Here is a 24,521-nt window from a genome sequence, read left to right on the forward strand (position 1 = left end):
GTGAACTGCAGAATCAGAATATGAAACATGGAGCAACTCTTGCCACCTCTTGCTTGTGTTAATAGCCCTTATTCGGGAGTCTTAGTGACTCATTTTCAGCTCTAATTGTGGTCTTGCTTTTCTTGATGTTGAAATAGTGGTGGCAGTGAGGTGAGAGCCTCTGTGTTGACCTCTGCAGCAGTGACCTCAGTAATGTTATCCTCTAAGGTTGTGACAGGACACTCAGAGGTGAAGACTTCCCTAGCAGTGTCCTGCCTGGGTCAACAACAGAGGCTTCCTTAATGTTGGTTGTGGTGAGGATTGGGTGTCAGTTACCTAGAAGCTGAAGAAGCTCAGGGGCTGTGTTTGCTCCTGTGCCCTGGGCAGTGAACCTGCCTGTCCCATGACTGTTTCACTGCCTGTAGCACACAGCCTAACGTCCAGGTCCATGGCTGTGCACAGCAGGAGCTGGCTGGTGGTTACCCATTCCTTCACATCCCAGCAGCTCTTATCTTGCCTGGCGTTCAGGCATTGTTCCGGAAGGACAGAGGTATCCTGCCAATCCCAAATGGTGTCCCATCATTCCCAGTTATATGTTTTGAAGCATATTAAGTACAGATTTGTTCTACTGATTGCGGTGCATGATGTGTCTAAAGGCACGAAGATCAGGGCAATAGTCTGTCCTATGGTCCAGAGGAGTCTTCTGCTCTCTGGGCTCCAGCATGGAGCTACAGGGTGCAGTGCCCTCATGAGTCAGGATGCAGAGAGCTTTGACAGTGGGACTGCCTGGCAGAGAGAGTGTTGAGAAAATGTCTCCATTAGACATAGGTATAAGGTTCAGTTTCAGCTCTGAGGTCCCAGGTGCCAGAACTCCAGGTCCTGCCATCCATCCACTGACCTCCAGTGAGGCCACTATCCAGGGGTAAAGAAGGACCATTCTGCCTAACATCTGGAGATTTAGCATCTGTAGATACCTGACACCTAGTTATTGTTTGCATCCTTCTAGACAGAAATACAAACAACTGGCCTGTTTTTCTGGTTCAGGTGCCACACCCACTAGAGGACTATACATCAGTGGGCCTGCTGCTGATTCCTCTGGAAGCTTCTAGGTGCACAAAGGAGTAGCAGTCACTCAGGATGAAGCTTGAAGTGCCTGGAGTGAAGTAGTTCAAGAGGTTTATACCGGACAGAGACATATAAACCTTCTTTCCTGGGCTGAGAGAGATAAAGAAGGTTAGCAAAGATGATGAACATTTTAATTTTACTAGAATGCTTGAAGGTAGACTCCCCAGTGTGCTTTCCTCATGCTGTGTGCTGGTGTAGGTTAGTGTGAAGTGTTGGGGTGTGCAAGGCTCTAAAGCCAAGAGAAGAACAGAAGGGGGCTGCTGAGCTTCCCATCAAGGAAATGTGGAATTTGTGCTGCATGGCATGTGTGTATATCTGTGTGCTATTGTAGAACTACCAGGACAAGTCTTGGCTGTAGGTATATTTTTTTCATTAACATATCTTTTGGAAAGGAGAAAGGCAGGAGCAACAGGGTTGCCTGATACCTTTCCCAGGGAAGGAGACAACCCTTTCAGTGAAAAAATTTTTCCTAATATCCAATCTAAACCTCCGCTAGCACAACTTGAGGCTCTTTCCTCTCATCCTATAACTTGATATCTGAGAAAAGAGACCGACACCCACCTCACCACAGATAGTTGTAGAGAGCCATGAGGTCTCCCCTCAGCCTCCTTCTCTCCAGGCTAAACAACCCCAGTTCCTTCAGATGCTCCTCTTAAGACTCTAGACACTTCACCAGCTTTGTTGCCCTTCTTTGGACACATTCCAGCACCTTGATGTCTTTCTTGTAGTGAGGACCACAAAACTGAACACAGGTATTCAATATGTGGCCTCACCAGTGCCAAGTACAGGAGGAGGATCACTTCCCTAGTCCTGCTCGCCACACTATTTCTGATACAAGAAATGTGCAAAGAACCACATCTGTCCTCAGTACAAGCAATGCAGAGCCTCCTGGTGTTTCTGAAATGGAGATAAAAGAAAGGCCCTGACCTGTGCCTGTACAGACTGCAAATCTAAGAAAGGGTGACTGCCCTGTGTGGACACATGTTGTACAACTTCCACCAGGCCATTCAGTGTCTGTGTTGTTTGCCAGTTACTCATCTCCCCTGCTTCTCTCCTTCTTCTGTATTGCTCTGTATATGCTGTGCTTTGTCTGCAGAGCTCCTCCACCTTTGCTGTGCTAAGATCCCAGCTTTACAGCCTGAGTATATGAATGAACGATTCACCATGTAACATGGGGGTGTGTACCAGTCCCACAGAGCACAGCTGGCAGTGTGTGATGTGCCTGATGCAAAGCCTTCCACTGAGTGAGTCCTCTCGGTGAAGTGGGGTTCTGCAGAGTACAGTGTCTTCCAGGGTGTCCCTTGCTGGGGACAGAGATACCTCTTTGTCTTCTCTCTTATACAAAATACCCGAGAGGGAAAACTCACTGAGAAAGAGGCAGTACTGTTCAAAGTGTCTGATACTCCATGGCGATCTAACTAATGAGCAAAGATCAGTTTTCCAAAGTCGAGTAGAATGGAGTAGAGAATAGTAACGGTTTTGAGGAAGGGAGTGTGGTGCAAGGATACATGTCAGAATATGGGAGGAAAGGTTTTGGTGCAAATATCTGAAAGAGGGTGTCCTATATAAGAGATCCAATGGCAGATGCCTTTGAGCTTAATTGTTGGACATCTATTTGGGGACTTCAGAGTGGGAAGAATAGATGTCTTTAAAGGTGAAGTGAACTGCCTGTAAACAGAGATTCAGAAAAATGCTGAGAACCTCCCTATAGATGCTTTTATTTGAAGCCTTATCAAACATTAAAAGGTGGCTCATCAGTAGCCAGTAATGAGTTTACATTTTGCAGAATACATTCTTTTGTCAAGTGATTCATTAAATGATCAGCTGATTCAGGCAACAAAAAATTACTTTGTTTTGAATGCATTCATAGTTCAAGAGTTTAACCAAAAGTAGTGTAAGAGAACACAAAGAATATATCTTACCAAGCTGCTTTACTTTCCTTCTGGAGTGATAATGTAAAAATGATGCATTGGTCACTTTCTCATAAAAATCAGTTGTCAAAATACCTAATGTTTATAAGTGAAGGAATTTTAGTCAAATAGGGCTACAGATTATAAGAAACTTTTTCTTTTATGAGTCTCTGAAAACCAAGATTGCTTTAAAACTCTATTGTAAGCTTTTTTTTGGCTCTTTTTCAACCAAAACTACAACCTGTAAGCTTTCAACACATATTCTAGAAATTGATGAAATATTAAAAAGGAAGTCATTAATCTTTTATGTGAGTTGTACTTTATTCCTAGCATGTCCTCACGTGGTTATAGATTTCTAACGATCTATTAAAGTCAATAAATTGGAAGAGCACTTTCAGTTTCTGGAGGTTCAGTTCAAAAGTCTTCATATGCTATTACAGAAAAGGTTTTGGACTATTTCAACTGTATATCATAATTATGCCATAAATATACCACTAAGTAAAGCATAAAATTTAACCATTTGTATAATGTCACCATTTAAGCATGGCAGTATGTTAAAAATTTTAACATCCATGAAACTGCTCCTATTCTATCAATGGTACTTTTAATTTTTATTTGCCTTTTTTCTGACAAAATTATTTTCACTTTTATTTATGTAAGTACTATAAATAAATAAAACACAAAAGTAATATACAAATAAAGGAAGCTGAACTTTAAGTGCTATTATTCAGTAAAGGGCTTTTCAGTGACAATTTGTCAATGTAAATATGTTACATATTATTGCTTCCATTGATCTGACTGAGAGCTTTTCTTTAAGAAACCTAACTGAAAATATTACAATAACTTTGCAGTCCCAGTTTAGTGAAAAATAATTTCAGCTGTTAATTAACATTAAATTAATCTGTCTTCAGGTATATAAATATCATAAGTACTGAGACATATATGAATTATTCTGTACTTTTTTCTTTCATGTTGAATTATTTTCAAGGTGAATCACTATCATATCTGAATAGATATCTGTAATACTGTTGAATAGAGAAAGTACACAACTGTGAAAGGATAGAATATGCAACCAGTCTACTCTGCCATTAAATATTTAAAATAACCCTAATAGCATGCATATTATATATTTCTTCCATGCTCAATACAAATTTGCCTTTATTTCCTTTAGTGGTAAGCTAGCAGTCAAAGGCAACTTTTTATACACTTTACTTAGCATGAATTGACAGAGAATTTTCAGTTCTCTGAAAGATCTGGTCAGAAGCTTTCATGATGGCTAAAAATGTTGCTCTGTTTAATGCATCTTTATTCCGTTTTATTATTTTGCTGCAAAGTGATCACCATGGACAGTGCAGAGTTAGGAAGAATGTAAATAATAAATATCTAGCAGTTGAAGAAAATAACTAAAGCTCAATGATTTTAAACACCACATTTTTGGGTTATTTGTTTTCACCTGGCCGTGAGGCTGGTTTCTGACTGAAATTAATACTGCTTTTCCACTCTATCTATAACAGAAGAGAACTTTGATGACTGTATAGCATTTGTGCAGTTAAGGTAACAAAGGCTGGTACTTTTAGTGATGTTTACTATTTAATAGTGGATCAGTATTTATCAACTCATATTTTTGTTTCTTTTCTACTCCGAACTGTAGTGGAGCATTGTTAGTGGTCACAGTGATCATAGCATTAGTGGAATAAAAAAAACAAAAAAGTTCCTGTCATTCACCACTATTGACATTAAATTTCCTTTCTCTCTTCCTTCCCTCTGCCATTCCTTTCTGTATGTTCAGATGTTTGGGAGAGTGAAAAATTTGTTAGATGCCATATTAATCCATTGGATATGTGTAGCCTTCCATTGCTGTGGACTAAGATTCGGCTGTTCTTTTGGCCTTTTTATAGTATGTATGAAAAAGGTGTTATAATACATCTCATTTGCTATTTAATAAATACTAATTGGAACTCTGCAGTACTTGTAGATTTCTGCTTGGTACAGTTCTATTTTGAAGTAGTTTCAAATTTGGGAAAAGCATTACATTCATGAGGGAAGTGAGAGGAAAAAATTCTTTTATTGGACCAACCTCTTTCTACATGGCTTCATTGGCCACGTAGACCTTTTCACAGCACAACATGTCATCATGTGAGTCACTTACTTAAGTAGCTTTATGGCACTGCAGAACACTATAGCTGTTCACCTAGTTCTAATAATTTAATTTGAGCCAAAAAGTATTTGAAATTTTTATTAAACTTATGAAAAGTTTGTTCTTTGAAAATTTTCAGGGGTTCAGATTGTGGGTTTGGATTTGCAGGGTTTTTGGCTTTCCAAGACCCCCCACACCCACACCCCACTTCCCGGGAGCTCACCTTACTGACACTTCTGACATTTACACAATATTAACACTGAAATAATTCTGTCAATCTGTAGGAAGCAATCACTTCTCCTGCACCACTAAATGAGAAACAGCATTTTTTTCCAGAAACCTAGCTACATTCTTCTGAATGATAGATATATCACCTTGTTTACATTTCTGCTGAAACTGAAAAAAAAGCAGTGGCTTGATTGAACACATATATGAACACATATATGAAAACCTCCTTTACTATTTGAATGCAGTATGCAGTAGCAATTAGAAATTCATCTTTCCAAATGAGTAGTACAGTTAATTGAAAAGATCAAACAGCCTTTAACAGACACTGACCATTTAAGAGGAAAGCCGCCCTTCTTCAGTAATATAAAAACAGACAGTGGTTCTGTAAAATTTCAGAATAACATTCAAAAGGAGAAAAGGGGCAATGCTGACAGGTATTAAAAATGGTCTTTGGGTAAAAATAGAAGAAACAGCTAAGGTTATTAAAAACTCCAAATTTAGCTTTTAATGTCTTACTAAAGTTTAATGGCAAGTCTTTAACATGCTTGCATTAGCAAGCATTTATTTATTCACAGACAAGAAAAGACTATCGCTTAAAATTATGTTATGAGTTTTGAGGTCCAGAACAATTAGACTTTGTGTTAAATTAGTTCTTTAAATCATTCAGGTAAAACTTTAAATGCTACAGCCCATATTGCAGACACGAAAACATCTTTATTGCTGTGAAAAACAATGAAAACTGACACCAGCTGCCAAATTTAAAGAAATATATCTTTTAAATATATATACTATATAATAGATATTTTTATTTCTTTATTTTGTTTTCCTGGACTTAGATTCATAGATATCACTAGGTAAATTAAATTAACACCTTCAGGAATAGGTTTATAAACTTCTATAACAGCTATCTTTGTTCTCTCTAGAAAATGTCTCCCTGAAATTCTCATTGTTAAAAGAGATGAGTCTATGTACAAATAGCCCCTTCCATCCTTTACATTCTCTCCTTAAATCCTTAGAAAACCCTGGAGGTTCATGCCAGCCAACAAGAGCAGTGACTATGTAGTACAAAGACAGGCTGACTTGGCACAGTGTCCCTCATATCTAGCAGAGCTTTGCTCTAGAAATCATATAGGTTCAATGAATGGGCTTCAGAGCAGCTGCCAGCAGTCATTTCTGGCAGATGTCTAAAGGAGGTGTGTGCTATGTGAAAGGCTCTTGTTAGGTTTCAAGGTATTAAGGGATAAGCAGTGGCAGAATGTGGCACAGGGACAGGCTTGTCTATCATCCACAATGACTACTAGAAAAAGAAAAATCTCCTTGATGATTATTATAATGATTATAAAGAACATTGATGTGAACTCCCTTACAATGCAGTTCTAGAAGAACACCAGAACCTGTCAATCATAAGATACTGCCCTTAGTACAAAGAAATCTGGGGACAATATTTTATGGATAAGCAATAAATGAAAAACTAAGCCATGTCAAAAAATCATTTAAGAATAATTTCCAGGTACAATTCTCAGTCACTTTTTTCAGTAGCGTATATGCATCAAAGAAACAATCAGCAACAACTTTTGATCTGTAACTAGTGAGAAATTAAGAAACAGCACTCATTGTTACCTTCCTTTTCTTTGTTAATTGATATGAAAAAAGAAACTGGGGAAAAAAAAAGGCTTAAAATGAAGAACAATTCTTGAGATGGCAGAAAAAGGTTATTTCAGTGGACCTGTGGCAGTTTGCCATCTTTCTCTCAGCCTTCTCCAAAATAAAGTGAGACGGTATAACTTTGGACAGTTCACTCTTTGGTCAGCTTGATTCGTGTTCTTTCTCCTTTATCACAAGTAGAAACCCCTCAGTAAGAAGTCACTTATTTCTGAGACATGTGCCAGGAGCTAGAATTATCCTAGGTGAGTATTACTGTCATATTGTGGAAGCAATGTGATATATAAATGTTAGATATCAGTCCTAAATTACATATTTTAATTATTTTGCAGTAACTAGATTTAAGACTGCTGCAGCTTTCTTTTTTTTCTCCAGCTTTTTTGTTTTCCTTTTTTCTCATAAGCACATGCATAGCCTCATGATAAACTGCTGGGGATGAGGCTGTTACTAGCCAACACTGTAACAGTCTTTACCTCCCTAAAAGGCTTACCTCTGAGATAATTCTCATAGCGTTCATTGTGAAAAGCCTGAGGATATATCTAAATTAGACAAGAGTTCTGCATTTCCAAATTATGCTCTGTTTTTTTTTTCTGCTGGCAGTTTGACATGCTCTCTTTTGTATTATGATTATTATTATTATTATTATTATCATCCATAATTTAACAGCTCTCTTTTTATAGCCATATTAAGGTCCCCACGGTCTAAGCAAATATGCTATTGATGGTAGTTTATGTCTACAATAATAAAAGAATTTATCATTTCAGCAATTTTCTTTGCTATTTGTAAGGTTTTCTAGCCTACCTACTCAGGCTTCATTTTGTTCTGAAGACCAAAGGGTACTTTAATATGCAGACGAATCACAGAAGCAATCTATCTGTCTACTCAAATTTTGTATTTAACAGGTAGCATCACTAAGGATTTTATGGCAAATGACAGGCCGAATCATTTCTGTTCATACTGGATCCCTATGCTGAGTTCATGCCAACAAGGAAAGTTATAACACTATTAATTTTATGTTTATAATTCCTCATTTCAGCATAGGAAAAATTTCTTGTTTCATTTTACCAGCATAATTATAGTGGTATTAATGAGTAGGAAACTATAACTGGTAAAATATTCCCAGATTAAGAGTTTAATAGTTTGTCAAAGATACTGGGCCCTTTCCACAGCTGTAGCAAAACCTGTTGGCTCCTGAACCAAATCCCGACCCCAATCTCTCCCTTCCCTTCCCCTCCCTTCCCCTCCCTTCCCCTCCCTTCCCCTCCCCTCCCCTCCCCTCCCCTCCCCTCCCCTCCCCTCCCCTCCCCTCCCCTGCCCTCCTATTCTCCACTTTGCACTTATTACACCATTTTCCTCTACAGTTGGTAGAACAGCTTCTAGGACAATAAGAAATATGCTCTCATATTCATAATGTGCCACTTACTGTAGCACTCTCTCCTTTATATAGTTGTTTAATAATGCTTTCAGAATTAGGGTTGTCTGATTTACTTTTGATTAAACCATTACTGATTTGTTAGAGGTTCACAGTAAGATTTTCAGCTAGCTTTATTTATTTAAATAAGGCATCTAATTTAGAAGCCTACTTTTTCTGAGATTTCAGTCTAGTCATTGGAAAGAGATAACACACTTCAGACTGTGATTCACCTTCCTTCTGTCTTCTCCTTCCCACTTCTTATTTCTTCCCAGATGTGACTTTTTAACTGCTTTTGAGGGTGTGATATGAGGATGTGGTTTTACTCGAACATTGGTAATACTGAGAATTATTGGTTTCTAAAATATAGATGAGTGAATATTATTTGCATCTTAATTTTATTACAGATAATAGAGAATCTTTCCCATTGGACTAAACTGTTAGCAATTCCCACAGTCACTCTAATAAAGTTGATGGGATTAGAAAAGTGTATTTTCACTTCCTGTCTTTCAGTTTCTGGCTTGGTCCTTCAAATGGTAAGGCATTCTGCTAGGAGAGTTTTCATGTCTGTCGTGAGATGACTTTGCACTGAAGTTTTCAGTTCCTGCATCTGATGGCACAAATGAAATGTTGTAAGTGGTTTTATTTCTTTTTTATTTTTTCATATTTAATGTTAGGTAACATAATGGTAGGTTTCATTCTCTGCTAATGTCAGAGATTACAGCCTGAGAATTTCAGATTAGATACTTGGGAAAGAAGGGCAGTGCAGCACTGGAACGGGCTACCCAGAAAGGTTGTGGAATGCCCTTGGAGATTTTCAAGCCTTGGCTAGACAAAGCCACAGACCATTCTGAGTAGGAATTGACCTACATGAACTCAATAGACCCCTCCAAACCAGCACTTCTGTCATACTGTGATAATGCCGTGGCTCAATAAAATAGAAAAGGTAAAAAGAGTCAGCTGCCATCACAAGGGTTGTACATCAGGATAAGCATCCTTCAGAATTACAGCCTTTAGACTTCTTGATTTCCAGGAACTGCTTCATAACACATCAACATACTGTGCTAAAAAAGGATGATGAGAAAGCTGATCAATCCTCATATGTAGGTGATAGATTAGAGAGAGGTATATCACAAACTTCAGTCTGTCTATTTTCATGGCTTATTTTGGTCTGATAAGGAGTTGCACCACTGCTTGCTCTGGGCTGTCTGCAAATTACATAGTTGTGTCCTTGTGACCTGAGTGAAACAGCACAGCCTAGATGGGACAAACAAGGAACTTGATCTAGAGATTTTTCAGGCAGTATTTAAATCTCATATATCACTATATTACCATCAAAAGGTGATTCATGGTCATGTGTTAATAGAGTTATAACTGATATACCTGTATTTTTTTTCTACGTAAATTCATTGCTTCCTCTTTGCCATAGGCAAATACATTATTCCCACTATACCTCAGTGTAACTGATAGAATTACTACAGAGCACAGCACAGTGCTTCCGTTCTTATATTTTCACATATCACTAATGCAAGCAGACTCACCAACAAAACTATTTAAACTGCATGGTCTTCTCAAGTGTCTTTACCCTAGTGAATGCTCCTTGATGCATTATTGAGATTCATCAGTGAATGTAGAAAAAGAATAATTTCCCTTTTATATTCTCTCTAATGCTGATAAATCAAAAATGTTGATAGGTTAAACTTGAAATAATAGCCACATCCTACAGGAATCTGCAGCAAAGGAAATGGATGTTACTTTATGGAATGACTGTATAAAATGAAGTGTTTAAGTAGAGATTAAAAAAACTCCTACAAATAACATTCATCATTTTTTCTCTTAATGGGAATGCCATCATACTTGTGTATGCTAGTGCTATTTCTGCTGTTCAACACTCCATGCAGGGATCAGTGTTTCAGGTAATAGTGAGCAAACTCAATACTTTGCTGTGACATCTCTATTGTAGTTTGCATCTTACCTCCTTTTTGATACAGATGAATTCTATTACTGTGACGTGCCTGCTTAAATGAAAGATACATTTTTCTTCAAGACTGGGGGGATCAGTGAGGGACATAAAATATTAATGGTGAAAGCTTGGGGAATTAGATGTGTCTGTGACTGTAGGTTTATCTTGTTGGCAGTGCATTCTCAATCTAACCTATTTCTTTTGTATGATCTCCATCAGAAATGATATGCTGTAAAAAATATTCTGTCTGTTCAGATTAAAATATATGTGTTTTTTCATACCAGATAAAGGGCCTGAATTTTTTATTTAATGATCCAAGTTTATTTAACAGCTTTATAAATTTTGCAGCACAGTTTTGTTGTTCAAAAGCAGAGCTGTTTGCCAGTATGCCATTTCCTTTTATTTCTCCTGCTATCACACTATTCTGCAGAATTCTGTTCCTCATATGGAGCTAGAATAATGGATAGAAGAATAGAGAAAGAAAATGATAGCTTCATTTGTAATCTTGTGCCATGACAGGGAAAAGATATTTAACCAGCTAGTATCCATGGTGGTTACAATGTGTGCTGCTGGAAAGGTGTTAAAAGACTTCTAGTTTTCGATTAGTCCCTGTTATTTGGGGATTGAAGGGGAATGGGAAGCGATCATGCCCTCTTCCTTTCCAATACTTTTTTTTTTTTTTTTTCCTCCTATGTGTTTGGGGCTTACTTATGTTAAACTGAATTGTATCAAAGGTTCTGTCCCTGGGGGACTGAGTGAACCTTTTCTTTGGTTGAGGGATATTTTCTTTTATCTTCCTTGTTGGACTACCTCAAACTTCTTGATTTATGTCTTCGTTAGTTAGCTGCTGTTAACTTGTGTTAGTGAATTAGAAGCAACTCTTGGGTTGAAGAGACAGCCGTTGTTTTCAAATTAATGTTAACCTGTGCAGGGTAGGTTTTAATGACGATAGCAACATGCATAGGAATGGGTATCCTGACTGCAATGAAGAATAAAAGGAATTACATATGAACAGGTCATGCTAAAAGTCCATGAAGGACAATAAACTCTATTTTCTGTGACAATGTAGATTTTTACATCATTGATAAATTAATTGTATAGCACTAGGAGGATTTCGAATTTTTTCCTCATATTTGAATCATGCTGCTTGCCATGCATTTGTTATTTCCATGTTCTGTTCTTTAATACTGTGATGGGATTTTATCAACCTGCTTAAAATAAAATTTGGAGAAAATGATTCTGCTTGTCTAGACCCCTCAAAAGTTACAGAGTGTCTAAAGACAGGAGTCGTCTCACCGAACTTTAGTCTTACAAAAGTGGGATAAATGGAGAGAAACAGTTTGCCTAGTCAAAGTATCATTCTTAAATAGCTATATTAGCTTGACTTTCATTACTTTATAATGAGTACCTATGTAAGTAGCTTAGATTACACGACTAATGCTTATGTGACTAAAACCACAGGATTAATTCTTTCCAAACAGTTCAAAGCACTGCTGTTTCTGTTGATGTTACTGTCAGCTGGCTTCAGGGTACTGCCTTCATGTCTCAAAGTGTGGGAGGTGGTACTACATTGGTAATTCTAGTCTGTCTTCTTTATTATCCTATAAGAAACATTTCCCGTCAAAACTCCTTGTTAAATTTATACTTCTACCAACAGGGAGGACTTGAATCTCATGATCTTCCAGTCCCAGACTCCCTCAAATTCATTACCCAATATTGTCTCCTTTCTATTCATTTCTATAGCTCCTTGGAAATCAGCAATTTGACAGTCCTCCAGTCCCTGAGGTACACCCAGGAGGTTCCAAAGTTGACGTGATTTCTGGGCCCCACACATTTTTCTTTTTGTCAGTAGCTTCCCTCATGTGCTGATGCTGGCTTGCTGAGAGTATTTCCAGGAGTCAGAAGGAGTGAGGAGTTTCTGGTGAGACATCAGCAGGACATTCTGATGCTCTACTGGAAATCCCATTCTTGTGAAACATTTTTAACATTTTGCTTTCCATTCTTATAACAACACTTTTCTCAAAATGTTGGAAAAGAAATGCAAGTTTCAAGGACACTTGATACTTTGTAAAAGACACCATAAGATTCCTCTTGAGGTGACCAGAAATCCTACTGCACAGCACAGTTCTGTGCTGTGCCCAGTGTGCCTCACTGATCAGAGCTAAGGTGGCAGTGGTGAGTGAGAACACTAAGCCATGGTGTCTAATTGGTATCATCCCTACCAATCTCTCATTTTTTTTATCTTATTTTTTGTCTATTAAAAAGAAAAAGGAAAAGGAGCTTTCTTTTACTCTCAAGTAAAATGAAATACCAAGTTATATGTTTCACAAACACAAGAAGAATCAAGTAGTTTACTATGTCATGTTGGCTTTTTGCAAAGTGTTAAATGAAATCACACTTCATTCAGACTTTCTAATTACCAGTCTGCTGCATGGAGGAAGTCTTTCAGTAATTAACCTTTCAATTAATCAAAGTACATTTTCTGCTTCTCTCCATCTTCAACCTATTTTATGTTTTTCCTTCCTTTATTTTTTATCTTCTGCCTTGTGCTCTAGATCTTGCCTTTGAAATAATAAGATCAAGACCCTGATTCACAGCTATAAAAATTTTGAGCTACACTGTCAGATGACAGAGCAGGGTAAAGCTTATTATAATTCTAATAATTCTGAATTAAAATATCACTTCTAGTATGATAGAAAAATAACTCACATGACTCATTTTTCTTGGCTAAAATCATGTACTCTCATAAAGATGTTCTGCTTTTCATTCAACCTCAAAGGTGATTCCTTTTAGAAATGTAGAACTCTTTTTGTAAAGAGAGACATAATTGTTCCTTATATATACAATAGAACTTCATGAAACTGAAAACTGAGCTCACATATTACCTGCAGATTTTCTCTTCACTTGCCACAATGTTCCCATTTGTTAATCTGCATTTCTTAGATAGTAACTTTTGTCATTGTATTCTATAAAAATATGGAGCCATATATAAACAAAGTACAGTACAAATAGAAGGCTTACAAGCCAATATATGATTTTGTGAAGTTTTCTAAGCCTGCAGAATAGACAGGTCAGGTGAAACACCTGAGAAAAAAAATTATCTGTTTTATAAAGTAATAAAGAAGTGGAAACTGTTTGATAAATGTAGTCTTCTGGAGCAAAGAACACTATGGACAATTTCTTTTTTTCTCTTGTATCCCCTTAAGCAAATATAATAATGTAATTTGTAATAGTAATCAACTACATGGCAGAGACTAAATGCTAAAAGTCAGCCTAAATGGTCTGCTGGTTGACCTGATCTTTTATCAAGATGTCTGCTGAATTAATTAATCATTACCTTGTGTATGTGTGTTCACCTATTTTTTTCTTACCCTCATACAAACACTTGGAAAAACCTACAAATGAACTTCTGAAGAGAGGGAGTCCCATTGGGAAACAACACTGACCTACTTCTGAGAGTCTCAGTATTGAGGGGTTTATGATGTGCATTTTCAATGCATATTTTTTCCATTTAAATAAATTGTTTAGGCTATTTAGAAATTTGGCTAAAAAACAGTGGTCAGCTTTAACATGGAGATCATCATTAACAAAATTATGGGTCACAGTGGGACATCTGCCTTCCAGTTTCCTTCTCAGCAAGAGAAAATATGGTTTTAGTTTGGTGTCAGTAAGAAGCAGCTGAAATCAGAGTCCCATCCAGCTTCTCTTTTGAGAAGAAAGTTATCCATTGGGTTGTACTTTTAGAATTAACAACAACAACAAAAAAAGTATTCACTTTCAGCAATGAAAGGTTGAAACTGTAATGCTGAAAAACACAGTACAGGAAGATTCAAACAAAAGCCTCATCTTGCAATATGGCAGAAAATTTTTCCCAAACCTATTTTTCCAAATGCTATTTCCAAGTTCTATTTTCTATCTTTAACAGTGTGTTCAGGACTGATAAGAACTGTATGAAGATTACTGCAAATGTTCATACAACTCCACTTTTTATATATATTTGCTTCAGTCAGATTTACACTTTTCTATGTTGTTTTATATGAATATTCTTTTGACTAAATTTAACAGATCCATCACTATGCAAAATATGAATTTTAGAATTCAAACTGAAGGAAGAAATGTTTTGATGCCTATCAACTGGACAGAGAAACACTTTATGACATGTCTGAGAACTTACAACAAACATGAAAAAAATGGTAAGTATTTCCAGGGAACAATTTTAATCAAGTCAAAGACTGGAAATAAAAGTCATTACAAGTATTTAAAATAGCTGAATTAATAATTTATTATGTCTCTTCTCCAAACAAAAAAAAAAATCTAAAAATAAACTAAATGTGTTAGATAAATTATTCATTGCAAATTATTTTCACAGCAATACCCAGGAAGCAATTTATTTGTTGCTTCTACAGCTGCTTAAAATTGGAACTGTCTTGTCATGAATCAGCCCCTTCCTTCCAGATTAGTTTACACCTTTCCTTTGGATATTTATATTCAGCAGTGTAAAATGTTAAAATACAAGCTGATACTAAGCAAAAACATAGGTGTCCCGTATTTAATTTCACAGACTGCTCTTGTGGGTTTATTTAGCAAAGAAGTGTGAATTAAACTAGTGCTATATCCAAATACAGCTGAATAGCTTGTTGCTGCTCTAACTAAAACATCTTGTCAGCAAATACTTTAGGAATATGAATTTTAACCATACTGCTTTTGGTAGAATATTTCAGAATGAATAGCGTTTTTTCCTAAAATTTTTAAAAGTAGCTAACATAGTTTTAACATAATGAGCTATTTGGAAAAGTATTATCATGGAGTTATAGAATCATAGAATGTTTGGGGTTGGAGGGGACCTTAAAGATCATCTAGTTCCACCCCTCATGCCATATAGCATATAGCTAGAAGTCTGACTGCTTTTCTGCATCAGGAAAAGGTCTCTTACAAATTAATATTATGGTTGTATTCAGATGTAATGCAAATATCACTGCTAACAGACCAGCAAAGGGGCTATAGTGATGCCTGTTCAAAAGAAGCTTGCAAATAACATCCCTGAAAATGTACTTACTGATGTGATGCACTGATCTCCAAACATTAGCTATGAAATCATGAGAATCAAAGGAACCGATATAAAGAGATTAAGTTTTTATGTCAATAGAGGCAATAATTTTATGTATTAATTTAATTACGCCATAGAATGAGCAAATAAAGAATAATGCAATAAAGATGATAGCAAATTTGTGTGCAACAACAATATAAAATGCATTCAAATATGATTATGCCAGTACAGAATGAATATTAAAAAGAAAATGAAAGAAAAAAAAGTCAAGAACATTAAAAATAACATTGTTAAAGAACGAATATCATAAAGAAATTTACTTAGGTGAACTGATTAAGCCTCAGAAAGATCTTGGACATCTCCAGGTGGGAACATCTGCCTGAGCAGACATTTTATCTCTATCATAAAATCTGTTTATTATCCTAATAATATGCAAGATACTACTATACACAATGTAATAGGATAATATTACAGGGGCATAAGATAATATTACAACAGGGCACAGGCAACTCAGGAGGTTCCTGGAATGCACTGATGATAACTTCCTTCTCCAAGTGATAGAGGAGCCAATGAGGAGAGGTGCTGTGCTGGACCTTGTTCTCAGCAACAAGGAGGGGTTGGTGGGGAATGTCAAACTCAAGGGCAGCCTTGGCTGCAATGACCACGAAATGGTGGATTTCAAGACCCTTAGGGCAGTGAGGAGGGATCACAGCAAGCTCACTACCCTGGATTTCAGGAGAGCAGATTTTGGCCTCCTCAGGGATCTGCTTCATAGAGAATAGCATGGGATAAAGCCCTGGAGGGAAGAGGGGCCCAGGAAGAATGGTTAATATTCAAGGATCACATCCTCCAGGTGCGGGAACAATGCATCCCAACAAAGAGAAAGTCAGGTAAGAATGTCAGGAGGCCTGCATGGATGGACAAGGAGTTCCTGGACAAGTTCAAACATAAAAAGGAAGCCTACAGAGGGTGGAAGCAAGGACAGATAGGCTGAGAGGAATATGGAGAAATTTTCTGAGCAGCCAGGGATCAGGTTAGGAAGGCAAAAGCCCTGATAGAATTAAATCTGGCTAGGGATGTCAAGGGCAACAAGAAAAGCTTCTATAGGTACGTCAGTGAAAAAAGGAAGACTAGGGAAGGAGACCTGGTTACTCAGGATATGGAGAAGGCTGAGGTACTCAATGACCTTTTTGTCTCAGTCTTCACCGGGAAGTGCTCCAGCCACACCACCCAAGATGCAGAAGGCAGGGACTGGGAGAATGAAGAACCATCCACTGTAGGAGGACATCAGGTTCGAGACCATCTAAAGGTCCACAGGTCCATGTGACCTGATGAGATGTATCCACGGGTCCTGGCGGATGAAGTGGCTGAGCCTCTGTGCATCCCATTTGAGAAGCTGTGGCTGTCCAGTGAAGTTCCAGCTGACTGGAAAAGGGGGAACATAACCCCCATTTTTAAAAAGGAAAAAAAGGAAGACCTGGAGAACTACAGGCCAGTCAGTCTCACTTCTGTGCCTGGCAAGATCAGGAGCAGATCCTCCTGGAAAGTATTTTAGGGCACATGGAAAATAAGGAGGTGGTTGGTGACAGTCAACATGGCTTCACTAAAGGCAGATCACTTTCACGTCCAGTAGCTTGGCTTTTTGATTGTAAGCAGATTGAGCAAAAGAGATTTTTATGGTTTCCTTACATTTGCTTAGACCTTCATATTTGCAACAGCATTGCTAGTAGTTCCTTCTCTTTCAGTGTACTCCAGTTCTTAAAATCTTATTTTGCAGGCTAAGCTTTATGTTAGTTAACCATTAGTTTCCAGGAAAGGTGTTATTAGATAGAAATGAATTTTTTGAAGAAATGTTGAATATGTGCTATATTTAATGGATATGGAAGATATTCTTCCATACAGATTTTGTGGATAGAAAAAAGATACTTTTCTAATATCTAGTCCTTTTAAATACTATAGGATCCCCCTAATATTTTATACAGCTCTATGTGGTCCATGATCCCTCCACAGTTGTATACAACTCTATAGTCTTAGATATGACCATCCTGAGTAGAATAGGTTTAATTTATTACACATCATTTTACATGCATACAAGGATGCATCCTGTGAGCGTTGTCTTTGAATAATTTTTCCTTTGGTTTACAAAGCACTACTGCTGAAAGTTTCTTTAAATAGTCACAACTAGACAATCTGGGTTTATATGTTTTTTTCCTATGTGAAAAATCATAGATTCGAAGAAGCAGTATTTTCCTTCCTGACATACTAGCTAAAGCATGCAGAGATATATTTACATCCATAACCAATGACACATTCATTTTGCTGCTTAACTAGGCAATAAAAATGCACAATGGCATTTAAAGAATAACTTATCATGCTGAATTCAATCATATTTTACCAATGAGTCTCACTATTGTGCCTGTTGATACATGTTCTGTACTTGGACTCTCTCCCACAACGAAAAAAATCGAGTGTGGAAACAGGCATTGGATCAAAACAAAATGGAAGGATCTAACTATTTGAATAATTTACATTTCTGCACTTCTTTATAAGTCATTGCACACTGTAAGCCAGTATAGAAACACAAACTACATTTTTATGTAGTTTAACAGAAACAAGCGATAAAAAAGCACTATGTGCTACTGAGCTACAGAACCTAAAATATTCATGGGGAAAAAAAAAAACCAAAACACCTAAAATGCAGATAATGTATAACCTGGAATTTATTTCTAATCATCTTTGGTTTTGTAGATATGCTAATGAAAAATAACTAGTCTGTTTACTGCACAGAAACTTGCCAGAATATACTGCCTTTAGGCAACAAACTGTCTAACTTTTCAAGTAGCACTTTGAAATAATGTATTAACATAGTTAAAGGGAATCCCAGAAAGTTATCATTTCACTTATTTATGTCACAAGGTTATATCATATTGGCGTTACAGGATTTGTACAATCAGAGGTCAAAAGAATATTGGAAACCTAGGCTGATATCTAACTACAGTCCAGACGTATTACAAAGTGACACAGAAAATGGTGTTTTTATATGAGAATTTCAATGGTCGTTACACCTCAAACATTACATGGTATAAAAGTAGTGGAAACTCCTCTATCTCTCCTCTGAAACTCAAATTTTAAAAAAGCTACACACAAGCTGAACGAGATACTGTGTCATACTGTGAGCTGATGGCACCTGAAACTATAGCTGCACTGTGGCTTTTGGTTTCATGCTCTGGAAGTCATCGGAAGAGCAGGAAGCAATCACAGCATCTTCCTTGTCATCTCAAATCTCTTCTTGAATTGTCTATCTCCAAAATTCTATGCCAAAAAATTGAAAATACCCCAACCACAACCATGCAAAAATTTTGTCAGCAAAGATTTCTAAGAAGGTTCTAATACATAAGTCCCTCTCAGTATCATATCTGCTTTCATCAGAGTGACAACTAATAAAACCAGAATTTTGTGGCTTTTCTCCCCTTACTTATTCTCGACATTAAGAATTTATATAAAATTGACAACTGGAAACTTAGAATGGAAGAAGCCAAATATCGGATTGATTTTCCAGTTGCAGGGAATTCAGACATTTTACTCTAATTTACTACAGTTACATGCTTGAGTCACATATTTCTAATAATCAAATCACTGAGTCACAGTGTGCTTGCTTGACTGCATTTGCAGCTATAGTTAGTCCCATTTCCCTCATCCACACACACAAGAGCCAGTCGCAATTTGATTGTGAAATATTTACATTTCAAAAATATTGATCATCAACAATACTGTGAATACTTTCTTTTCCAAGATTGTGTCTGCGCTTGATGAAGATGTGTCCATGGCCCCTAGAGCTCCAATTAAAAACTGTGTATTCTCACACAGCTCGCTTCTAAGTTAGTTTTCAGTCATGCATTAGTGGTGGTTCTTCTGAAACTCTACAAACATCATGGCTCAGACCACCACCTCTTACCATGCTGCATCCTGCCTGGCACAAGCACAGCTTTTGGAAGCCTGATAGTATTGTGTGCCCACATGTGTGTTTCCTCCTGCAATTATTGAGTAACTGTTTACTTTGTGCACTGGGATATTGAACACATTTCTGCTTAGTTGGGTTTTGTTCACGCATCTTCTAGGATTTTAGGGTTTTTTCTGTTGATTGTGGGGTTTTTATGTTTTGATGTTTTGGGTTTTTTCCACACTGCTTTTTTGCCACAGTTAAGACTTTCAGATAGGCTTTTGATATTAGAAAAGTTTTAAGAACATTTTAGGAAATACAACTGACTATACTATCTACTGATAGACTATTGGGTGGTAGTAATGGCAGCAGACCAGTGTTTATTCCAGCTATCTTTAACTATATAAAACTTAGGGATCTAGGCTAAACTAATTACGTAGTATATTTCTATAGTCAGTAAATAAAGAGGAAGACACTTTGAAGGAGCATTCATTCCTCTTTTCAAATGCTATCAAGGGAATTTAAATGAATCACCTTTGGGAACTGTTAGTCAGTACGCATTGACTGTATAGAGAGCCTACATCAGCAGTTTAGATAAAACAACTAAAGTCAAGTGACATAAAATGTTATTCTATACATAGAAAAGATAATATGTCCTGGAAGAGAAAGTGACAAGTTTAAACTGACATAATGTGTCAAAGGGCTAGGATTCAGTCTCAGTCTAAGTGTAGGGTGTGAACTGAACTCTGCCCTCTGATAAAGAAGACAGTTACATTGGTCAGTAAGTAATAGAAGGGTTAAAACCTTTTTAATACATTTTCACCTGCCTGAACACCACTACACCTCTACAGGGAAAAGAGAGATGAACTGGCTACATTGCTTTAAGCTTTCCTTTTCCTAGTGGCAGATATACAGAGGATGATACAGAATTACTGTCACAGAGTCATTTTACAGTTAGTTTCCAAAAGAATTAGGTTTCATCAGAACACAGCTCACGTTTTTATTGAAGAAGGTGTGCTGAGGTCCCTGGCATGTTCATCGGACCTTTGCTGATTTACGAGCTAAAGACACTCATCAGGAGAATTTGTCAGCAATTTGAAATCCTAGCAACAAACAATACAAGCTCTTGTGTTTTACTGATGAGAATGATAAGTTCAGCATGCAGAATTACATTAGGAAAACCTTTGGAAAAACTCTTCTAAATTTGTACTAATTTTTACATGTATCTTTGGTCCTAGAATAACATAAGAAAAAGAGCACTGACTTTCATTATTTTGCTAGGCTGATATTCTTAGGGCCATAAAGAAGTGTTGGTAAATCAGTAACTTTAATGTAATATAGCTCATGTTTTTTAGCTCAATACCTAAATTATTTTTAACAAATAAAAAGAACCCTTTTTAATTTCCCTACACCTTAATATTATTATTCTCTGCCATTTCCAACTACTATACAGTAGTTTTTATAAAATGCCTTACTGATGTAGCAAAAAATTCTATAATACATTCTACACACTAAATGGATGTTAACCATTACAATACTGTGGTCCTAAATGAGAGATACAGAAGTCAACTGAAGATTCGGTGATCTTCAAACAAGTCCCAGAATCCACAGCTTAAAATATAATAGAATAGAAACAATGGAAAAATTCCTGTTCTGGAAAATACTTTTCAGGTAAAATGACAACTTGTCATGTGCTGCTGGAAACATTTTGGATCACATCCTCAACAGTTTTCTTACTGCTGACTACTAGTTTTTGTATGATACTTAAGATGTAAGATTCAAACTTAAACCAAAAATGGAAACAAATTCTTCCTACTGCACAGGTATGGGTTTTTTTCATCCTAACACACTTTAAAAAAAAAAAAAAATCATACTGTGCCACTTTCTTTGACAATCTGGAGGTCAGACAATGACATCCATCCATCCTGACATATATTAACAGCCAGGTAACTAGTACAGTAACTAAAACTTATCAATTTCTTAGTGTAATAACGTGCATTTTCTGCAAATGCTCTATTCACTCACATCAGAACCTTTTGTTAGAAGATTACTATGAAAATGGTGTTCAGCTCTTTCCCCAATCTGGCAGCATTAGGCAAAGCATTGCCAGCAAGTCAAGGGTGGTGATACTTCTCCTCTACTCAGCGCTGGTGAGGCCACACCTGGAGTACTGTGTCCAATTGCAGGCTCCCCAGTAAAGGAGAGACATGGGCATACTCAAGAGAGTCCAACAAAGGGCCACAAGGATGATTAAGGGACTGGAGCATCTCTTGTATGAGGAAAGGCTGAGAAAGATGGGACCATTCAGGAAGAATCTGGAGAAGAGGAGGCTCAAGGGGAATCTTATCAGTGTATACGAATACCTGAAGGGAGGGTGCAAAGAAGACAGAGTCAGGCTCTTTTCAGTGGTGCCCAGTGGCAGGACCAGAGGCAATGGGCACAAACTGAAACACAGAAGGTTCCCTGTGAGTATCAGGAAACATTTTTTTACTGTGAGGGTGGCTGAGGACTGGCACAGGCTGCCCAGAGCAGTTGTGGAGTCTTCCTCCTTGGAGATATTCAAAAGCTGCCTGGATGCACTCCTGGGCTCCCAGCTCCAAGTGACTCTACTTGAACAGGGAGGTTGGACCAGATGACTTCCAGAGGTCCTTTCCAACATCAACCAGTCTGCAGGGGTAGCTTCTGTGAGAAGACACCAGGAGCTTCCCCATGTCAGACAGAGCCAGTTCCAGACAGGTCCAAGACAGACCCGCCACTGGTCAAAGCTGAGCAATGTTGGTAGTGCCTCTGTGATAGCATATTTAAGTAGAGGTAAAAAATGCTCTGCAACAACAGCTGAGAGAGAGAAGTGTGAATATGTGATAGAGACAACTCCGCAGACATCAGGGTCAGTGAAGAAGGAGGGGGAGGAGGTGCTCTAGGCATCTCCTGGAGATTCCCCTGCAGCCTGTAGTGAAGACAATGGTGACACTGGTTGTCCACCTGCAGCCCATGGAGGTCTACAGTGGAGCAGAGATCTGCCTGCAGCCCATGAAGAACTGCACACCAGAGGAGATGGATGTGCCTTGAAGGAAGCTGTGACCTCATGGACAGCCCATGCTGGAGAAGGTTCCTGGCAGGAACTGCGGCCTGTGAAGAAGATACCATGCTGGAGCAGGTTTTCTGGCAGGACTTGTGGCCCCGTGGGGGACCCATGAAACAGTCCATTCTTGAAGAGATCATGGAAAGGACCCATGATGGAGCAATTCTTGAAGAACTGCAGCCTGTGGGAAGGACCCATGTTGGAGAAGTTTGTGAAGGACTATATCACATGGGTGGGACCCCTCATTGGGGCAAGGGAAGAAGGAGTAGCAGAGGCAAAGCATTATGAAATTACTGCAACCCCCATTCCTCATCCTCCTGCACCACTCAGAGGAAGGAGGTAGAGAAGTCAGGAGTGAAGTTGAGCCTGGGAAGAAGGGAGGGGTAGGGGGATGGTGTTTTTTAGATTTGTTCTTATTTCTCATTATCCTATTCTGATTTGACTGGCAATACATTAAATTAATTTCCCCAGGCTCAGTCTGTTTTGCCTGTGACAGTAATTGTTAAGTGAGTTCCCTGTCCTTATCTTGAGGCATGATCATTTTGGTCATATTTTGTCCCCTGTGCATTTGAGGAGGAGGAGTGACAGAGTAGCTTGGTAGGCACCTGGCAGTCAGCCAAGGTCAACCTAGCACAACAGATTCCTGAGCCACTGGCTCTATGTGGCCCTGCTTGAGCAGGAGGGTTAGACCAGATGACCTCCAGAGGTGCCTTCCAACCTCAACCCTTCTGTAATTCTGTGAAATAGACCTTAATTATTTGGAATTCTAAAATTATTTGGAACTCTGAAACATCACTGCATCATATAGTGTTTCTGCAAAATAAGTATCTGTATACTTGTACAGCACAGTACTTTTCCAAGCTTTGCATCTTCCACCATATTTAAGGTCCAGATTAATAGAGTATGTTCTGTGTGCGGTTGGAGTGAACTGACTTATGGATTTAACACAGTGGGTCACTTTCTGCTTTGTGTAGAATTGAAGATTTGAGGAAAGAATCAACAGAGTGATTTCACATACTTGGTCTTTTCTGAGGTTCAGGAAATACTTCCTGTAGAGCAACTGACTGAGGTCCACAATAGATCATTTTATCACAAATATTTGTCACTTTTTCTTTTCACCCTTGTACTCTGAAGCCGACAAATGAAAACCCAGCAAACATTGTTTTATGAATGTGATATCTACAAATGTAGTATATAGATACCAGAGAAATTCTGGTTGGTTTTACTCCTTTAAAAATAATCTTATCTATTCAAAATATTTAATAATAAGGAGGACCAGATATATCTTTTTTTCTTCTAATATTCAGGTTTGAGATAAGTTCTTGAAGGACTCTAAGAATTCTTGATTGACCACCATTTTTTTGAAAAATGAAAACACTTGATTAAAAACAAAAATATGTTTAAATTAAGTTCTCATGTATGTGAATAAGCATTCCTTTTTTTTTTCCATTTTCAAATGCTTATGAGGTTAATTATGTGAAAGTCTGTTGTGTGATACATGTTCTGCTCTTCTAACATTAGAAAGATGGAATTCATACCACCTGTCATACTATAACTTTTTTCCTATTGGCCTCTGTTTAACTATGATCTGCTCGTTATTAGCCTCAAATTGGAAAAAAAAAAAAAAAAAAAAAAGGAAAGAACCTTTAAGTACTTGATTTTAAGCTTATTGAAATCAATTGGACAGCTTACTTCATCTAAAACAAAAGAATCTCTAACATAAGCATTTTCACCTTACCCCACGTTATTATCATATTTTCTTTAATAAGATTGATAGGGTGTTTCTTTTTTTTAATTTTGGATTGGAATTTTTTGGTGTAAATCCAAATTCTCCAAATTCCTTTGACCTCTTTGGAATTTAATGAAATCCATATAGCATGTTCAAATCAAAGAATATTTTGTCCTTTTCATATTTTCACTCACTGCTGTGTATATAGTCCAGAAAAAAATGAAATAGGCTGATTTAGTCCCTTCAGTGATATTCCATGAAGGTAAATATTCAGCTGAACCTTGGAGGCCCAGTAAAACGATTAAGTT

The 24,521-nt window shown here is 37.5% G+C and overlaps 1 protein-coding gene across 2 annotated transcripts in view; it reads left to right on the forward strand.

The window, feature by feature from the left end:
* Nucleotides 1–24,521, forward strand: part of MGAT4C (MGAT4 family member C) — a 495,362-nt gene that overhangs the window by 448,148 nt on the left and 22,693 nt on the right. The window contains exon 5 of one of the 2 annotated variants that reach the window (XM_074825419.1): nucleotides 14,481–14,608. The exons of the other annotated variant lie outside the window; for it this stretch is intronic. Within the exon in view, the coding sequence (XP_074681520.1) occupies nucleotides 14,597–14,608 (12 nt within the window). The 5' untranslated portion in view covers nucleotides 14,481–14,596. The remainder of the gene's footprint in view (nucleotides 1–14,480; nucleotides 14,609–24,521) is intronic. 2 annotated transcript variants of the gene reach the window in all.

Source organism: Strix aluco, chromosome 5 (genome assembly GCF_031877795.1).
Source record: "Strix aluco isolate bStrAlu1 chromosome 5, bStrAlu1.hap1, whole genome shotgun sequence".
Taxonomy (NCBI): Eukaryota; Metazoa; Chordata; class Aves; order Strigiformes; family Strigidae; genus Strix; species Strix aluco.